The sequence below is a fragment of the Mytilus trossulus genome, chromosome 14 (genome assembly GCF_036588685.1).
Source record: "Mytilus trossulus isolate FHL-02 chromosome 14, PNRI_Mtr1.1.1.hap1, whole genome shotgun sequence".
NCBI classification, from domain to species: domain Eukaryota; kingdom Metazoa; phylum Mollusca; class Bivalvia; order Mytilida; family Mytilidae; genus Mytilus; species Mytilus trossulus.
The window spans coordinates 46,850,388-46,867,844 of record NC_086386.1 but is presented as its reverse complement, the minus strand read 5'-3'; the positions used below and the strand labels follow the sequence as shown (position 1 = coordinate 46,867,844).

Sequence of the window (17,457 nt, the reverse complement as noted above, 5' to 3'; positions counted from 1 at the left end):
ACAAAGGAAAGGCTGCAATTGAGTTTTAGGGTTATTGCTCCAAGGGGGGTTTCAATTTTTGAAGGGATCATATTTTTTTTCAAAATTTTTCAAACATTTTTTTAAAGTTTTTTTAAAGAAGTAATCTTCTATTGCACAGTAATGCGCGATCAGGATGCCCTCAGTGAAGCATTTTATTAAGTTATGCCCTCTACAAATAGTCCATTTGCCAATTACCTTTTTTAAACAAATTATTCACCTTTGTCAATGGTAGACTGGTTCCATACCGGACACAATTGGCTTTTGCCAATTCAAATCATGATGAATTGAAAGTGTTGTATCAGCGGTTTATGAAAAATAATTTCTGATGTCAAAATATTTAGTTAAACAACAATTTAATGCAATTAAAAGATTTAAAAACCTTATACATAACACACATTATGCACAGGTAGATTTTCTCTTGCTGCTAGCTCTCCATTGTAATTAAAATTAAATGTCCCTCATATTAAAGGGAGACAACTGAAAAAGGGATATCTAATTACAGGGTCAATTAAGGGAATTGGCAAATAGCCTATTGAAAAGTTGCTGAATGTTTTGTAACTTCTTTCTCTTACTATAGTTTGCCTCGACAGAATGTAATGAAACATATACACAGTATATATATATAAGGTGAATGCAGTATTGCAAGTTTTAGAGTATGGATATTATTAGAAAAGATAAAGGTAACATTAATGAGAGATCAGTCCAATGAAAATAACCTACCAAAAACTGACATTTTCAGTCAAGTATAAAATAGAGAAGAAAGGATATGGGGTATATATCCATGTTGATACATCAGCATGTGCACAGCAAAAAAACACCTCAATAAGCAAAGGAATACTCTTATTGCTGTTCATCTCAGAGTCAAAGTGAGGCTTTCAACAAAGAGCAAAATAACTCACTTCACTCCAAGTTTAAGAAGCCCCCTAGCATAAAGTAAATTTTAAAGGTGATTATAACTAGATACCCCTATAATGATTGTAGCTAAGTTTGGTTTGGCCCTGTAGTATCAGAGCAGAAGATTGTGGTAAAAGTAAACCGACAATAGAAGATGGTTGCCACATGATGAGAAAATCTCACTTGTCCTAAGGAGCTTAAAAGGAGAAGGGTGAAGACCTGTAAAGGCTTGTTGGCCCCTACCACACACATGTACTTGTATGTGCCTGTCCCAAATATGAAAAACAGTAACATTGTCGGTAGTTTTCATATGTCATATCTTAATGTTTTGTTGTTTGGATAATTGGTTGTTTAATCAATACTTTAATAAGATTCAGACCATTTTACCTTGCCATATCCTATTATTGACACTGTCTATTGCCATTAAGATGCCTCATTAGTGTCTATCCCTTATATTTTATTATTTTTGTATTCAGTATCAGACATTACAGAAATAAGTAATAAGGTCAAGGTGAAGGTCAAGATTAAATAAATTGACATCAAAGTATCAAGACTTGGTTAGCACCTCATAAGGAACATTCATGTCAGGTTGGGTTTCATTCTATTCAGTGGTTGTCAAGAAGACATTTGTATGTACATTTATTTCCCATAGAGCCCATGTTTAACAAAGTTCCCCGCTGGCGGCCATATTGGATGGTGGATCTGCTTCAATGTAACAACACTTGGTCAACATCTCATAAAGTACACTCATGCCATGTTTGGTTTCATTCCATTCAGTGGTTCTCTAGAAGAAATTCAAAATTTAAAAAGTTAATGAAGATGGATGCTAAGTGATGAGAAAAGCTCTATAGATAAGAGTAAAAAAGTTATCTTTTATTTGATTTTATTCAACTACCAGCAAGATTTTCTGATAACAATTGTAGAAAAAACATTAACATTCACAACCAATTTATATACAATAGACATTCCTAACAACCAGCACTCATAAGCAATACATACCAATTTATACTATATAATTCTAACAACCTTTGCTCATAAGCAATTCTACAGGTGCATTTTATATAATTCTAACAACACTCACTCAAAAGCAATGCAATTTAATATACATCGCTACCAATTTTCACTCATATGGAATTCATTATTAGATTAATTTTTTTTAACAACCTTCACTCATATACAATTCATACCATTAAATACTATATTTTTAACAACCCTCAGTCAAATTAGAAATCAAATAGAAATGAAAAACATCTGTGATTGTCTGCTCGTATGTCATAAGTCTGTTAAATTTTGATTTGACTCCCTAGCAATTTTCCATTGAGAATTAACATTACAAAGTTTCAAAGAACAATGCATAAGAAATAATTTCTATCTGATGTTTTGAAATCAAATATATATGATCAGGTTATTTCTTCCCAGTTCAATTATTTTTATACCAATATAACTTTTTTTTCCATTTGGAACAGAACTACTGTATCCCATCCCGTTAAATTTTTGGCAAGAATGTAATAGGCTTAACAACAAAATATAAAACTTTTGACAATTTACACAAGGAATTGTAATCTAAGTTCAGTTAATATGCTATAGTTAATTCATGGATTAGAAAAAAATCTAAATTTACATGATTAATTGCATGCATGGTCAGAGCGGAAGATAAATTTCTCCCAAGAAAACAGAGCTAATATACATGTGTTATACAACAGGGGTGAGGATTGTAGAATGTAGAAAGTATACGTTCACCTTTTGATCAGAACGTCATTTTTTACCAAAAAAAATCATCAAAATAAAATTCTCCTCTGCAACTTTACAATTACTCAACTCAGTCCTCAACCCTGGATCTACCCTGCTGATAAAAATATATAGGTCTCCCTCTTTAATTTTAACAAATAAATAGTAAGAATAATTTGATTATTTCATTATTTAAATAAATGGTGAAATAAATCTTATTATGACTCATATGTTATCCCATAAAAAAAAAAATTTAGGACTTTAAAAAATTATTACTTATTCATTTTCAGAGGAAGTTTGATTATATTAATGATATCATCATTTTTACAATAACATTTATAATCTATCTTGCAAGAATATCAATACATATAGTTTGAAATATAAAAAAAATACATGTACATTTATATTAAAGACATATTAAAATAGACATTTTGGAGAAATAAATTATAATTTTTTTAAACAACTAATGGCACAATTACCGGAATGTTTCATAGTGATATGTATATATGTTGCATACAAAAAAGTTACATGTCATGCATGTATAACATAAGTATAGTTGGAATGAATTAGTATACATTTTGAATGGCTTCATGTCTTCATATTTTTAGGTCGATCTAAATGTCTACACATTCATGTTATTAACAAAGCACTTAAACTGAAGTCATGCCCCTTTTAACTCATACAATTATATGACCTCATGATATCCAATTCTGGATCTTTATCATATTTTTATGGAACAGAGTTTATTCTGAAAATGAACTTAAATTTTTCTGTAACTTTCTAGATGATGCATGGCATTTAGTCATATTTTTTTTTAATGTAGAGTAAAAACAGTTAAAAAATCTAAAAGTAATATAAATGTGACAAAAAGCAACAAAAAAAAAAGTGCATAAAATATATAGAGTATTATATAAAGCTTAACCTAAGAAAATACAAAATATAAATACTTTTTAAACAGTGATAAAATACAGTGATTGTACTGGTAGGACACAATTTATATTCCAAAAGTTTTTGAGCTAAGACAAAATTTACACTTGATTTTAATAAAATTATTTTCCAATATCAGTACTGGCATCAAAATAGTTGACATTATAATAGATATTTAAAAACAAATGTTGATATCACAGCTATAAATAGAACAGGAAACTTGAGGTGTACATCTGTTGCTTGGTTACAGTAGTCTGAGTTACAAGTACATGCTGTCACAGATATACCATCATATGTAGTATCCGTACATCGCTCACTTGTCTGTATTACACATGCTCTTGTAATTTCAATTCCTACACATAAAAAATACAAACATTTAATAATTTTTAATAAAAAACATAAATTATGTTTAGTATAGTTATGTACATGAAAACCTCATACTAAAAAAATAAATGTAGCTGATGTTGAAAATGAAAACTTTAACAAACAATTGATGTATGTAGCTGACTATACAGTATTGGTTTTGCTCATTGTTGAAGTTTGTTACAGTGACTAATAGTTACTTACATCAACATCATTTTTACTTTGGTGGATAATTGTTTCCTTGGCAATCATACCAAATCTTCTTTTCAAAATAGAAATGTTTCAAACATTAAATATAGATTCTACCACTGTGTAGAGCCAGAGTGTTATACGATATTTATCCACTCCACACCATTAATTTTCAAATTAAAAAGTGAGACTTTTAAGGGTTTTAAATATTTAAAATCTAATTGTCAAGTGAATATTTGGTGGTGGAATCTGCTTCTCTAATGATTTTTAAACAATATGCAGACATATTCAATACTTTTTTTCAAATGATCTGCAAAAAGATGTGTTTTTTTCTATGTGATGCCAAACAGCCGTTGGACGTCAGATTAATCTCAGACTACTGCTGAACCTGACCTGGCTGGATGTAAAATAATAAACTCACCAGACCCACTCCTTCGTCCACGACGTTTTATACATGTTCCTTGACACTCCAATGCATCGTATGTTTGTAGCTGGAAATAATCTGCACATCGATTGTCATTTGTAGACTCACAGCTGTAGCATTTTAAATAGGCATTACCTGCAAAGACATTTTAAGATTAAAAAGGTAATAGGCATCAAACAGATTAAATTACATGTTATAGATGTGTTCATCAAAATGTACATGCTGTACATATCTGCAAGAATTAGAGTCATGGGGAGTAAGATTAAAAAAGAAATTCTAAGTTTTCATCTAACTAGATCAGAATGGATATTGCTGGACTTAATTTTCAGGTGTCCCGCTTAAAAAATCGGCAAATCATGTTCCTTAGGTAGTTTAGACCCCAATGAGACACCACTTCAAGTTTTGTGAAAAATACCTTTGATTTATAGTGAATGGAACTTTATCTGGGGACAAAGGAACTATAGAACCAACTTCACTCATCATTTTATGAACTATACCATATCTAATAAAAGTTATTTCACTACCTGTTGACAGAATTCATACTTCAACAGGAAACCATATTTTTGTTGACTGTTTTTCGTATAAAAAAAAATGACATTTCTGTTGGAGCAATTCATATTTAGGAGATGTTTGAACTTGGTTAAACATTCTTGTTTTACGACAGATACTTACAGTTGTCCAGACATATACTAATGAATATGATAAAACAGGGAAAAGAAAGCAAATTCATCTTAATTCATAATTTTAAATTAATCTACATTTCATGAAATTGTTACTTCCGTCAACAAGGATTGATAATAGCTGGGTCAAATGCGGACGTCGTAAATTATTCCGTATCGACACTATTTATTTTTTTATTCATGGTCAAATCGGTACAAGTGTTAGTCAGGTTAGCATAGATAAGCTCCCTGAAAGGAAATGTGACCAGTAAAACTAAACAATAATTTAAAATCAGCTTAAAAAAGATCACATATATTCAGTGTATATAAAGTGCGAATCCAGCTAGTTCATTTTTACTGTTATATGCGGGTATGTCTATTGTAGAATAAAGGATCATGGGAAAACTGTACTTGTTTACGTTTTGAAATATTAAGTTAAGTGATTTGAATGTAAGTTTAAACATATTTTCATTGTGATATGTCTTTATAATATACAAACATAGCATTAAAGTTCAAATAAGTGTTATAAAAGCATCATAATATAGCATATCGATTATTGAAAGCGATCCATTTTAACTATAGATGCGATGAATTATCACTGTTAGTGCAGTCATTATTAATGTAGAATTTTCAAAGATGCGAGGAATTTTTATTGTAGAATTATGTGATAAATACACTTGCAGCAAATGAAAAAACTTAATTGATGACTTTAGGATTTATGATACATGTATTTTCAAATTGAAATACAAACTCCTCATTCATTCTTCATCAAATGACAAATGATTTAAGACCCTTTGGAACTCTATGTGGGCTATTTCAGCAACTAGGCAAAAATCCCCAAACAAGATACACGGTTAGATTCAGCATGTCAACGAATCCCAAATATCTATCTTTTAGGACTTTTGTCTATAAATTTGGACCCCACAAAATTGAAAAAGGGACCAAAAATATAAAAAAAAAATGCATGCATCGGATATGTTTGTTATTGAAGGCATGACTGTAACAATAGGATGAATATACAAAAAATATCTTATTCTGGGGTCTCATTGGGGGGTTCTGATCCCGGATCATGCTTACTGTTTTGGCAGATTCCCGTATTCCGCATATTGTTTTGTCAGATTCCCGTATCCCGCTTATACTATGCAGTTCTAATTTTTGTAATTATCCGTGTCCCGCAAGACTTCATTTCCCGTTTTCCACGACACAATAATTTGACTTTCACCTGTCACGCTTGCAAAAAATTGGCAATCCGGCGTCACGCTTATACCCAAATGTGACCCACTATTTTACTCTATTCTGACTCATATTAAGCCCATTATAAATATATTAAAAAAGTAGCGTGGATTTTTTATCCCTTTTTATCCCGTCTCGTTTCGTTTTTGAGCCATATATAGATGTCGTATGTGACAATGAGACAACTCTCCGTCCGAGTCACAATTTATAAAAGTAGACCATTATACGTCAAAATACGGTCTTCAACATGGAGTCTTGGCTCACACCGAATAGTAAGTTATAAAGGGCTCCAGTGTAAAACCTTTTAAACGGGAAAACAAAGGTGCTATCTATATCAAGATGTACGTAATTAGTGGTGAAGTGTTATGGAAATGGATAAAAAAAATAAGGATAAAGATCCCTATACGCTTCATTAGAAACTAAATGGAATACATTTGAAATAAATGTTATTTCTGTTGAATTTATTAGAGTGTTTTAAAACCAAACTTTCCTCCGTAAGTTAAATTTTATCAAATCTTTCTCTTACTTTATCTATTGTTTGAGCAAGTCGGCTAAATTAAGGCTTTACAGCTAATTTCCTAATGCATGTAAAGCAAAACTCTGGTTAGCTTGCTTGCTTTGTTTGTATAATTGTTTATACAAACTTTGTAAATAAGATTGACATTTTTAAACAATATAAATAGGCATAGTTTAACCTGTATTTTTATTATTTGAATTAAATTGGGTGTTATCATAATGATTATCCCAAAAAAAAAAAAGCAAGTCAACTAAAGTCTTGTTCTACATGCTTAAAGAAATGAGCTGTAATAGATAAAAAAAAATATAAAAATTTATACAGTGAAAATGCACCGCATATACAATACTAATGATTCGCTCCACAGTAAAAATGAAGGAATAGTATCTTTATTCGACAGTAAACATGACTAGCATTACGAAATCATCATAGTGGAATTTAGTTAAATATGAAGAAACTGAATGACAAAACATATTCTACGTTATATAACTTTAATAATTGTATTAAAATGAATATTTTTTACTGCAACAACATCTTACTTTTTAGTTATAAAGCACCTGCACGATCTGTTCGTGAAATGTCCTAAATATTCACCTATTTTGGTATATATTTCACAGCTGGATGGCTTTAGGCGCGATAAAACCCCGCTCGCATCAATTACTTTGTTTTATTAGTATTATGTATTTCTGAACATATACATTTCAACTAATTTTCTTCATTTTCTTCAAAAATTAAAAAAAGTTCGTCTGTTTATTTATCATTCTACATTAGACATTTATAGCATATACAGTAAAAATGATATTTTAGGATCCGCACTTTACATACACTGTATATTTGACATAAAATTGTACATGTCGACTGTTCTCTGGTCAGTCTGGATAATCATGATGTTCTCAGTTTGAAAGATTTATTTGTAATGGTCAAGTATCAGCATACCATCACAAATGTAGTATACAACAATAGAAGACATGTAAAAATTCTAAAATCATAAAATCTGAATACATTATGATACAAATTTAAAAGTGTTAAATAACTGAGTTATAGGAAATCCTGACTTTAACAGGCTTTATACTAATCATGCTACAATTAAGCCAATGAATAAGACAACACTTTGCTATTAAAACCGTCGCTTTCCTTCCTTTCAGAAAATCTTTTAAAATCAGACTTACAATTTTTAATATTCGAATTTTGTTGCTCTTCAATTCATTTGCGGCAACAAGTTCTTAACCTTAATCGTGTTATAATGAAATGTTGATTAAACGGAGTGTCTATTCGTCCGGCTAGCCGGACGAATAGTTAAAAATCTCTATTCGTCCGGCCATCCGTCTGCGGATGCGCAAATCTTCAATAATCACAAAAGCGTCATGTGACGCTGAAAGTGTCCCGGATGAGGTGTCAGATAACACACGCGGTGTCGGATAACACACGCGCGTATGCAATGGACGTTTTGAGGATTGGAGATCGTTATACTTATATTTAAAGATGTCATAGAGAAAACCTGAGAGAATGTGATTGCTTTAAACAAATGTATATAGGAGTGATTCCATAACAATAGCGTGCACATGTTAACTGCACATGTTAACTGCATGTGAGGAATAAGCCTGAAATCGAAGTGAAATTGATGATTTACCCCCATTTACCTTATGGAGGCAAAACGCATTCGGAAAAAATAGTATATCAAACTTGCTTGAAAGAAAAATACTATATCAAACTTGCTTGGATGCATTATTTTCAAGTTATACTACAACGGAGATATATGAACATACTGATATGCCTTGACTGTGAATAAGACACCAGGGTTGGGATACCCCCTTTTTTCTGTTGTATCTAATACACATTTTTTTCTAAAACTATCTTATCGAAAACAAAATCCTACTTTTGGGGACAGGTTACACGTGCCTGCCCTTTTCTCTAATTTCCTATGAATTAAAAATCGCCGAACAATTTAAATGAAGAATTGTGTACATGGGGACATTCCTTTAACCAAACTTCACAGAAACAATAAATTCAGGATCTTTTGGAATCATAGATAAAGCCAATAATGATTGGCCCGACTATTTACCTTACATGAAATTCATAGGCAGAACTACAAAATAGAGAATCATCCCCCCTCCTACCCAAATTCCTTTAGAATATTAGAATAAAAAATTCTGAATCAAATGTATAGTTTTTTTTGTTTTTTTTATTAGAATGAGTTTTTTTTCATCATTGAAAACGATGTTAGACAAAAAAGATTAAAACAACTCGTGCTATATTTAAACCTTCAAAACACAAAGCTTTATCTTCATCATTATGTTTTTGGCCGGACAAATAGCGAAAAACCGTAAAATTGCTATTTGTCCGGCTTGCCGGATGAATAGACATTTTTGACTATTTGTCCGGCTAGCCGGACGAATAGCCACTGCCTTGATTAAAAGTCTGTTGCCCTGTTATTGGTGTCTCATATTAGCAATCTTATATATCACATCTCCTTATTTTTAGTATTTGTTTTGTAATTTTTTATTATGCTCCAGTTTTTTTCAGGACCTCCCTGCATAGTTTTTAATGAGAAAAAAAAAGGAAAAAAATTGTGTTTGTACAAATGTTGTAGTTTTCATCACCCACAGTAGTAAGTAAAATACATATTGCGGAAATACCATCGCCAAATTTTAAATGATATCTCTAATATCAATGCGGGGAATGCCTTACATGGTTCCAACACCTATTTGGCCATTTATCCTTAATATTAAATGGATTGGATATATTTGATGTTACCTATGTATACCATGCGGGACCATCATAAAATCGAGAATGGAAACGGGAATTATGCCAAAGAGACAACAACGCGATTAAAGAGCACAAAAAGCTCAAGGCCACCTGTGAGTCTTCGACGCAGCGAGATAATCCCACACCAGGAGACGGGCATCAGCTGGCCCTTAAAAAAATCAGTTATCGCTAGATCATCCTATAAAAGGAAATTGACCGTTACCGTTACAGTTATTAGAGTCAGCATTTCAGTGACTTAGGGTTCGTGTTGTTTATTCTTTAGTTTTCTATGTTGTGTCATGTGTACTATTGTTTTTCTGTTTTTCTTTTTCATTTTTAGCCATGGCGTTGTCAGTCTGTTTTAGATTTATGAGTTTTACTGTCCCTTTGGTATCTTTCGTCCCTCTTTCATAATAGATGGAGTCTTTCCCTCTGCAGGGCGTGAGACTGGACAAAAAGATATATTTCTTTAAAGATGAAACCAACTTAGCTCAAACTAAATTTCTCGAATTTCTTACCCAACAAACCCTTTTTAGACCACACCAGAAACAAAGTTAAGAATAAAAATGAGGTATCTATCGGAAAATGTAGAAATATAGGCGCTGCCGTCATCATGAATTATCGCTAGTTGCTTGAATAGGTATAAACCGAAAACCGTACATAGATTTATGAAATAGCTCTATTTTGTCATATTCATACATAAACATATAGTTAAATATCAGTAGAACGAGACCCACTTTCTATTTAAATTCCCCTACTAAGTTTTCACTTAACAAATAATGATATAGCAAATTTCAATTGAAGAACTGGAGCGATGAAAGAACATACACAATGAAGACGATAAGTAAAATATGAATCAGCAATTGTTATGCTGTGTATTAGATATAGCTATTGTTTAAAGTTTAAAAAATGGAGGGACTTTTTCTTAAAAATATGTAATTTATGTTTATGAAGTTTAATGATTTTTAATAAGTGTCATGATGTTGAGAACAACGGTGTTTCTGATAATGTTTGGACTTTTGTTTACTAACTGTAGAGGATCTTATAAAGGTATGGGAACATAATAAATACTCTTGAATAGGATGGCTGCGGAGGCAAATTCAGAATTAAAATAGTCGGTATGAGGGGATTGTGAATTTACTAAGAGAAAATTAAGTTGCATTTCTTTGCTGTGCGTTGCATACAATCGTTTCTGGAAGGAGAAGACACATACTTTTATTATTCTTGATGTAATTTATAAGCAATTTTTAAAAGTTTTGAATACTAGAAGGGAAGGACTACAATTTAGCATCCAGGGATGATAAAAGAAAACAAGAGATTGCCAAACCATGTTCAAAATGTCACATGAACCATTGAATGCAATATTTCTTTATTTGTACTCATTTACAACTAGTAGATGCCATTTTAGAAAATTTATATTTCTGGACTCTGCTGCTATCTGCGATGTGCGTATTTGACAAATCAACTGACAAGTATAATTTCTTTACTGTTAGAATTTCTTTGTAAGCTATATTGGTCATGTATTAATGTTCTTACTATAAAAGCCCGCAAATTTTTTCATAAATGTTTTGAATTTCTAAAGATAAACATTTCTCTTACTAACAAATTGACAATTCTAGTTCGATTAAAAAGGGAGTTTTAATTGAAGTAAACCGTCTTCCGTTACAAGTGTAGCTACATACATTGATTACTCATATTTGTTGTGTTGTAGATGTTATTTGGTTGTTAGATGCTTCAAGTTCGATATCAGCAACTGACCATGCATTGACCATGAGTTTCATTTACAATGTGACATCATATCTTACTATTGGCGACAATGACATTCGAATGGCAGTCGTTAAGTTTGATGACGAGGCAAACGCCGAATTTGAGTTAGACGATTATGCTAACAAAGCAAGTCTTCTGACAGGTATAAACTACATAGCATACTCTCAATCATTCGTTCCTTCGAGGAAAACTATGGACGCATTAACATATACGAAAACACTTTACCTTTCCATAAAAGGGGGCCGCAGTGATGCTGGTAAAATTGTTATTGTGATAGAAAGCGGCCCTTCGACTAATACACCTCAAACTATAAACAAAGCAAACGATCTCAGAACATCATATGGAGCAGAAGTATTCGCTATAGGCATAGGTTCAGATTTATCTAAAACAAATGACGAATTGCAGGGAATCGCAAACGATCCCGACTCTTATTATGTTGAATATATTGGTGGATTTATAAATCTTTGTGGAATTGTGCCATCCATTGTACCTAAGATTGGTGAGTCTCAAATAATAATCTGAATGGTAAATGTACAAACCAATGCAGTTTTTTTTTTATATCTATCGTGTCATCAGATATTTTAACACGATTCCATTGATATGTTCGATATCCTAGTCTTTTATGAGGGGGATAGGACCTTTATCGGGATTCCGGCGGGGATCGGTTGTTTTTAAGCTCGGGATTGACCCTCTCAGGATCCGGGAATTCTTTATTCGAATTTCGGGACCTCGGGATTTCGTGTTTTTAAGCCCGGGATTTCGGGATTAGGACCCCTCCTATCCCCCCTCTTTTATGTTTGCATTTAGATTGATATGGAATTGTTTCAGCATGATTTTAATTTATTTGGTGTTTAACTATAATTCATTTTGCATCTAATAAAGCATAAGATATTGAATAGTTAATGGTTACTGTAATACTTATTATAAAAAGTAAAATCACAAAAATATTGAACTCCGAGGAAAATTCAAAACAGAAATTTAAAGTCCCTAATCAATTGGCAAAATCAAATTATAAATCACACCAAACGAATGGACATTAACGTTCATTTTCCTGACCGGGTACAGGCATTTACAAAAATAAGAAAATGGTGGATGGAACTTGCTTTTATAGCGCGAAACCTCTCACTTGTACGACAGTCGCATCAGATTCCATTATATTGACAATGAAACGTGACCAAAATGTAACAAATAGGAGTACAAGAACAACACGAGCCCCATAAAAAACTGGGGGTGATTTCATGTGCTTCGGAAGGGTAAGCAGATCCAGCTTTACATGTAGCACCTGTCGTGTTGGTCATGTTATAACAAAGCCAGAAAATTGGTAGGTGACACGTTCGTGAAAATGGAACGGGATTGTAATTACGACAAAGAGAACATATCCGATACCATACGTATGACGAATATTCCATAACGGCAACTAACTCATGATGGCGTCTGTAAAATTTACGAAGTGTTGATTTCAAATTAACCATTTGAAACTCTTGGTTTAAAGATGAAAATGTCGCAATTGGGAAGCTCAAATCATCTCTTTAGTTGTAAAGTTTTTTTCATCAACCGACCCTCATAGTCACTTTCTAGATATAATTCCTAATCAAATGACAAAATCAAAAGCTCAAACACATCAAACGAATGGATAACAACTGTCATATTTCTGGCTTCGTACAGACATTTTCATAGGCGGAAAAAGTTGGATTAAACTTTGTTTGATAGCACTAAACCTCTCACTTGTATGACTGTTGCATCAAGTTCCAATATATTTACAACGATGCGTGAACAAAACAGAGAAAATAGGTAAAAATAGGTGTACAGCAGTCATCACTGTACATGTGTCACAATCTCAATTATAATAAAGTTATTATTATATACTTAATTATTCAGACATATTTGAATGTAGATATAATTTACAATTCAAATTTCTGCATTTATTTGCACTTCTTGTGTAGTTAAAATTTAAAATTTAAAAATGTGTCAAATCGAATTTGAATTTGAATGTCTAAGAGCATAATACTTTTTGGTATTTCGCCATGTTGTTGTTAAAGACATTGTGATAATTATTAAACATTTAAAGAAAAGTTGGTACCTAAAACAAAAAAATATTACTAAAGTAATAAGTATTGGAAGACAATACAAAGACTCACGTCTAAGAAAGAGCAAGACTGTCCTTCCATTAGATTCTATGGATAAATTCTTAAATTTTCCATAATCTGTCAATTTTGCAGTATCATCAGCTTTCTCATATGATGGGTTGTTAAAATTTTGTGAATAATGCCACACGTTTGTTTAATCTACAATGTAAACTATGGAAATGTTCCAGACCATATGAGTATTTGGACCATACGCGTATGATCATGACCATATGGGTATATACACTTATGGTCCGACCGTACGCGTAAGGTCGGGGTAATTAACACTCTGTTACAGTTTACTTATAATAATTCTATTAACCTCTTCAGATGGTTTGATGATGTAAGATATGTTCACAAATACACCTTTTTACTTCAAAGATAATGAAACAACAGTTACAATGGTGGATGGTTGTGATGAGTGGGTAGAGCCAACGACGACAGAAATAACTTCAACAGAAAGAATGACTGAGGCGCCAATTTCCCAAACAAACGAAGGTATTTGATTGGATAATTTTCATCAACTACGATAACACTATTGCGCATTAATACTTATAATAATTCACTGTCAAAGTAACTTGTCAATTTTGAATGAATCAACTGCAAACATTTTGAAAGATTGAGAAAACCCTTGGAGCAATTAATGCAAATTGTGATGAAAAAGTCGAGGATGAAGACAAATATACTAACCATACTGACACATACATTTATTTATTCCGATTATTATTTTATCAGCTCCATCTCTACCAAATTTGTGTTAATGTGATGTGTTAATTTCACTTGTATGATCTTGTATTGAAGTTGTATACTAGTATAATAATCATTTTTTTTTTATTCCTCCAATACACATATCACGAACTATGATAAACGTATTATAAGCCCTGTTTACATCTTGACCGTATGCAGGTTATTAAAATATTTGTCATGTCTGATGCACAAATAAACACAATTTCATTATCAGCTCTGATTTATAATTACTAAGGTTAAAATCTTAACCCGAAATTGGTTTCCATTACTTTAGCTTTATTTCATATTTATCAACTTGAGATTTAATAGTACCCATATTTGTTTTTGTTTATTTTTTAATTGTTAAGGCTAATTGAAAAATATCTATTTTCTTTATTTTAGGTTTAGATATCGGTGCCGTAGTAGGCATCCTGCTAGCATGTTTACTGATTCTAGCAATTTTAGCTTGCGTATTATACCTCTTGTATAAAAGAAAAAGGTATGATGAGTGTTATTTATAATTAATTTTATCATTAAAAACGTCAGATTCCTAAAAAAAAAAACCCACAGACAAACTTTATTTTCGGTTTCCAGTGGTCGTCAATTTTTGATTTGGACTTTAATTTCAACTTTTTTGTTGTTTCGAGTGCCACTGTTGAGATATATGTAGACAAATAAACTCATCATAGATATCAGGACAAAATTATGTATATACGCCAGACGCGCGTTTCGTCTACAAAAGACTCATCAGTGACGCTCGAATCCCAAAAGGTTGAAAAGACCAGATAAAGTACGAAGTTGAAGAGCATTGATGACCAAAATATCTAAAAGTTTTGCCAAATCCAGCTAAGGTAATCTATGCAAAACGCGCGTCTCGCGTACACAATTATATGATTTTAATCTTCGATGAGTTACTTTCTGCTTTAGAACATTTTACGCTTGCTTTAAGGGAAAGAATAAAAATTTCATCTTGAGTCAAATAACTATAGTTCATAGAATCTTCTATAAATCAAATTACAGTTTTATTATTTTTTTATTTCATTTAGAAGAAAAGACAAAAAGGACCAGATTCGTCCAGAAGATGATATAGTAAAGGCTGTAAATGAGTACAATGACACAAGTTTAGGAGAAAAGAGACACATGTACAAGAGAGACACTACCAGCCTCAGTTCCAAAACTACTAAAGCAATGGACAAAAATGATACACTGTCTTCAGTGTATGAAAATCTTGGTGAAAGAAGTGTCACATCGTCTATCATTGATGTGAAAATTCCTATATGAAATATAATTGGTTGTGTTTAAGTACATTATTTAGCTAGACCTGTTTCATGACCACAACTTAATAAATGAATAATTAAAGAAAAAAGGTATATGAAATTAATCTTTAATTGCACTTGGTTTTTTATTTTTTCTGATTTTTATTTTATATATATATATATGAAAAGCTCAAGAAGAATAAATTGTTCAAATGGAATTCGGGATTCAGACGATTGCAAATAACATACTTTTCATCTGATGTTGTTGGTCTTAACATCATTTTGTACTAGATACCGTTCCGAACAAATACTTAAGGTATATCAATTAATTTGACGAAGTACATCACCAAGTGTTCTAAATAAAGGCAACAGTAGCATACTGCATTTCAATAATCATAAATCGATAACCGAAACATGCCAAAAAAACCGAGGGATGCACATCAGCTATAAGAGGAAAACAACGGAACAACAAAAACACTAAACTGCTACAAAAAGAAACACCAGCTTACTTAGAAATGAACTATTTGAAATCAAATGCCATGCCTGACTTCGTACAGAACATTGTAATAAAATATGGTTGGTTAATGAACCTGGTTTTATTGTTAGATATGATTTCAATAAACTTGAGTGTCCTTCCTTATTTGTGTTTCTTAACCAACTTTGTCTAATTTAAATTTGTAATATTTACAACAGCCAGTTTGATGTGTTCGATGTTATAACTATACCATTCAATTTTTTACTTCCATTTTGAAATGTCCTCGTAGTTTGGTATTTTTGTTACTTTACTTTTTGTTATACGGAATGTTAAAATTTTGTTATATTAAAAAGTAGAATCATAAAAATACTAAAAGTCCGAGGACAATTTCAAATTGAAAAGCCATAATCAAATGGCAAAATCAAATGACGAATGGTTACATCTGTCATGTTAATGACTCGGTTACACATCCATTTTCTTATGTAGGGAATGGTGATTAAACCTGGTTTTATATCTAGATAAACCTCTCACTTATGTGACAGTTGCATTAATAGTTTGAAGAAGTATTACTAATGGTATTATAACCAGTGGTGTAGCCTGACATACGAAAACACATATTTACATTATTGGATTTCGGACTACTATTAAACACAATTTCACATGACAGGTACTAGAAGATTTAGTAAATTAGAAAATGGTATGCATTGATATAAAGTTAACAAAAGGCTCTATGGGGTGTCTTATTTATGTCTGATAGAAATGAATTAAAGAGAGAAATAATGACATCTTTAACCTTGAGCAGGTTAATGGTAAACAACAAAAAAAACAACAAAAAAAAACCAACAAAAATTTGGAGAATATAAATTAAATTATAAAAAACACCAAAATAACCGATCGGTACATATACCTCTTTCCAATGGTCTAGAAAATCAATTTAAAAATAAATGGAGAAAATAATGGACCAATCAGTTGTATAAATGGTTATCAAAGGTACCAGGATTATAATTTAGTACGCCAGACGCGCGTTTCGTCTACATAAGACTCATCAGTGACGCTCATATCAAAATATTTATACAGCCAAACAATTACAAAGTTGAAGAGCATTGAGGATCAAAAATTCCAAAACGTTGTGCCAAATACGGCTAAGGTAATCTATACCTGGGATAAGAAAATCCTTAGTTTAAAAAAAAATCAAATTTTTGTTAACAGGAAATTTATAAAAATGACCACATTATTTATATTCATGTCAACACCGAAATGTTGACTACTGGGCTGATGATACCGTAAAATACAGAAACGGGATAAACACATTAATAGGTAACACTTACCAAATGTAAAGTACAAATGTAGTAATAGAACACTTAGTGGCATATACTGGATTTTGCTATTTAACTGTCCAATCACAAATTAGCA

General features: G+C 31.7%; 2 protein-coding genes across 2 annotated transcripts; one reads left to right on the top strand and one right to left on the bottom strand.

The window, feature by feature from the left end:
- Window positions 1-1,781: 1,781 nt before the first annotated feature.
- Window positions 1,782-5,350, bottom strand: LOC134695922 (uncharacterized). The gene is made up of 3 exons (XM_063557411.1): window positions 5,219-5,350; window positions 4,544-4,681; window positions 1,782-3,923 (listed from the first exon to the last, which is right to left on the bottom strand). The coding sequence occupies exons 1-3, from the start codon at window positions 5,274-5,276 to the stop codon at window positions 3,733-3,735; spliced, it is 387 nt and encodes a 128-aa protein (XP_063413481.1). The 5' UTR covers window positions 5,277-5,350; the 3' UTR covers window positions 1,782-3,732.
- Window positions 5,351-10,606: 5,256 nt separating this feature from the next.
- On the top strand, window positions 10,607-15,650 carry LOC134696585 (collagen alpha-3(VI) chain-like). The gene is made up of 5 exons (XM_063558445.1): window positions 10,607-10,747; window positions 11,409-11,963; window positions 13,969-14,085; window positions 14,716-14,812; window positions 15,360-15,650. The coding sequence occupies exons 1-5, from the start codon at window positions 10,675-10,677 to the stop codon at window positions 15,592-15,594; spliced, it is 1,077 nt and encodes a 358-aa protein (XP_063414515.1). The 5' UTR covers window positions 10,607-10,674; the 3' UTR covers window positions 15,595-15,650.
- The last annotated feature ends 1,807 nt before the right edge of the window (window positions 15,651-17,457 follow it).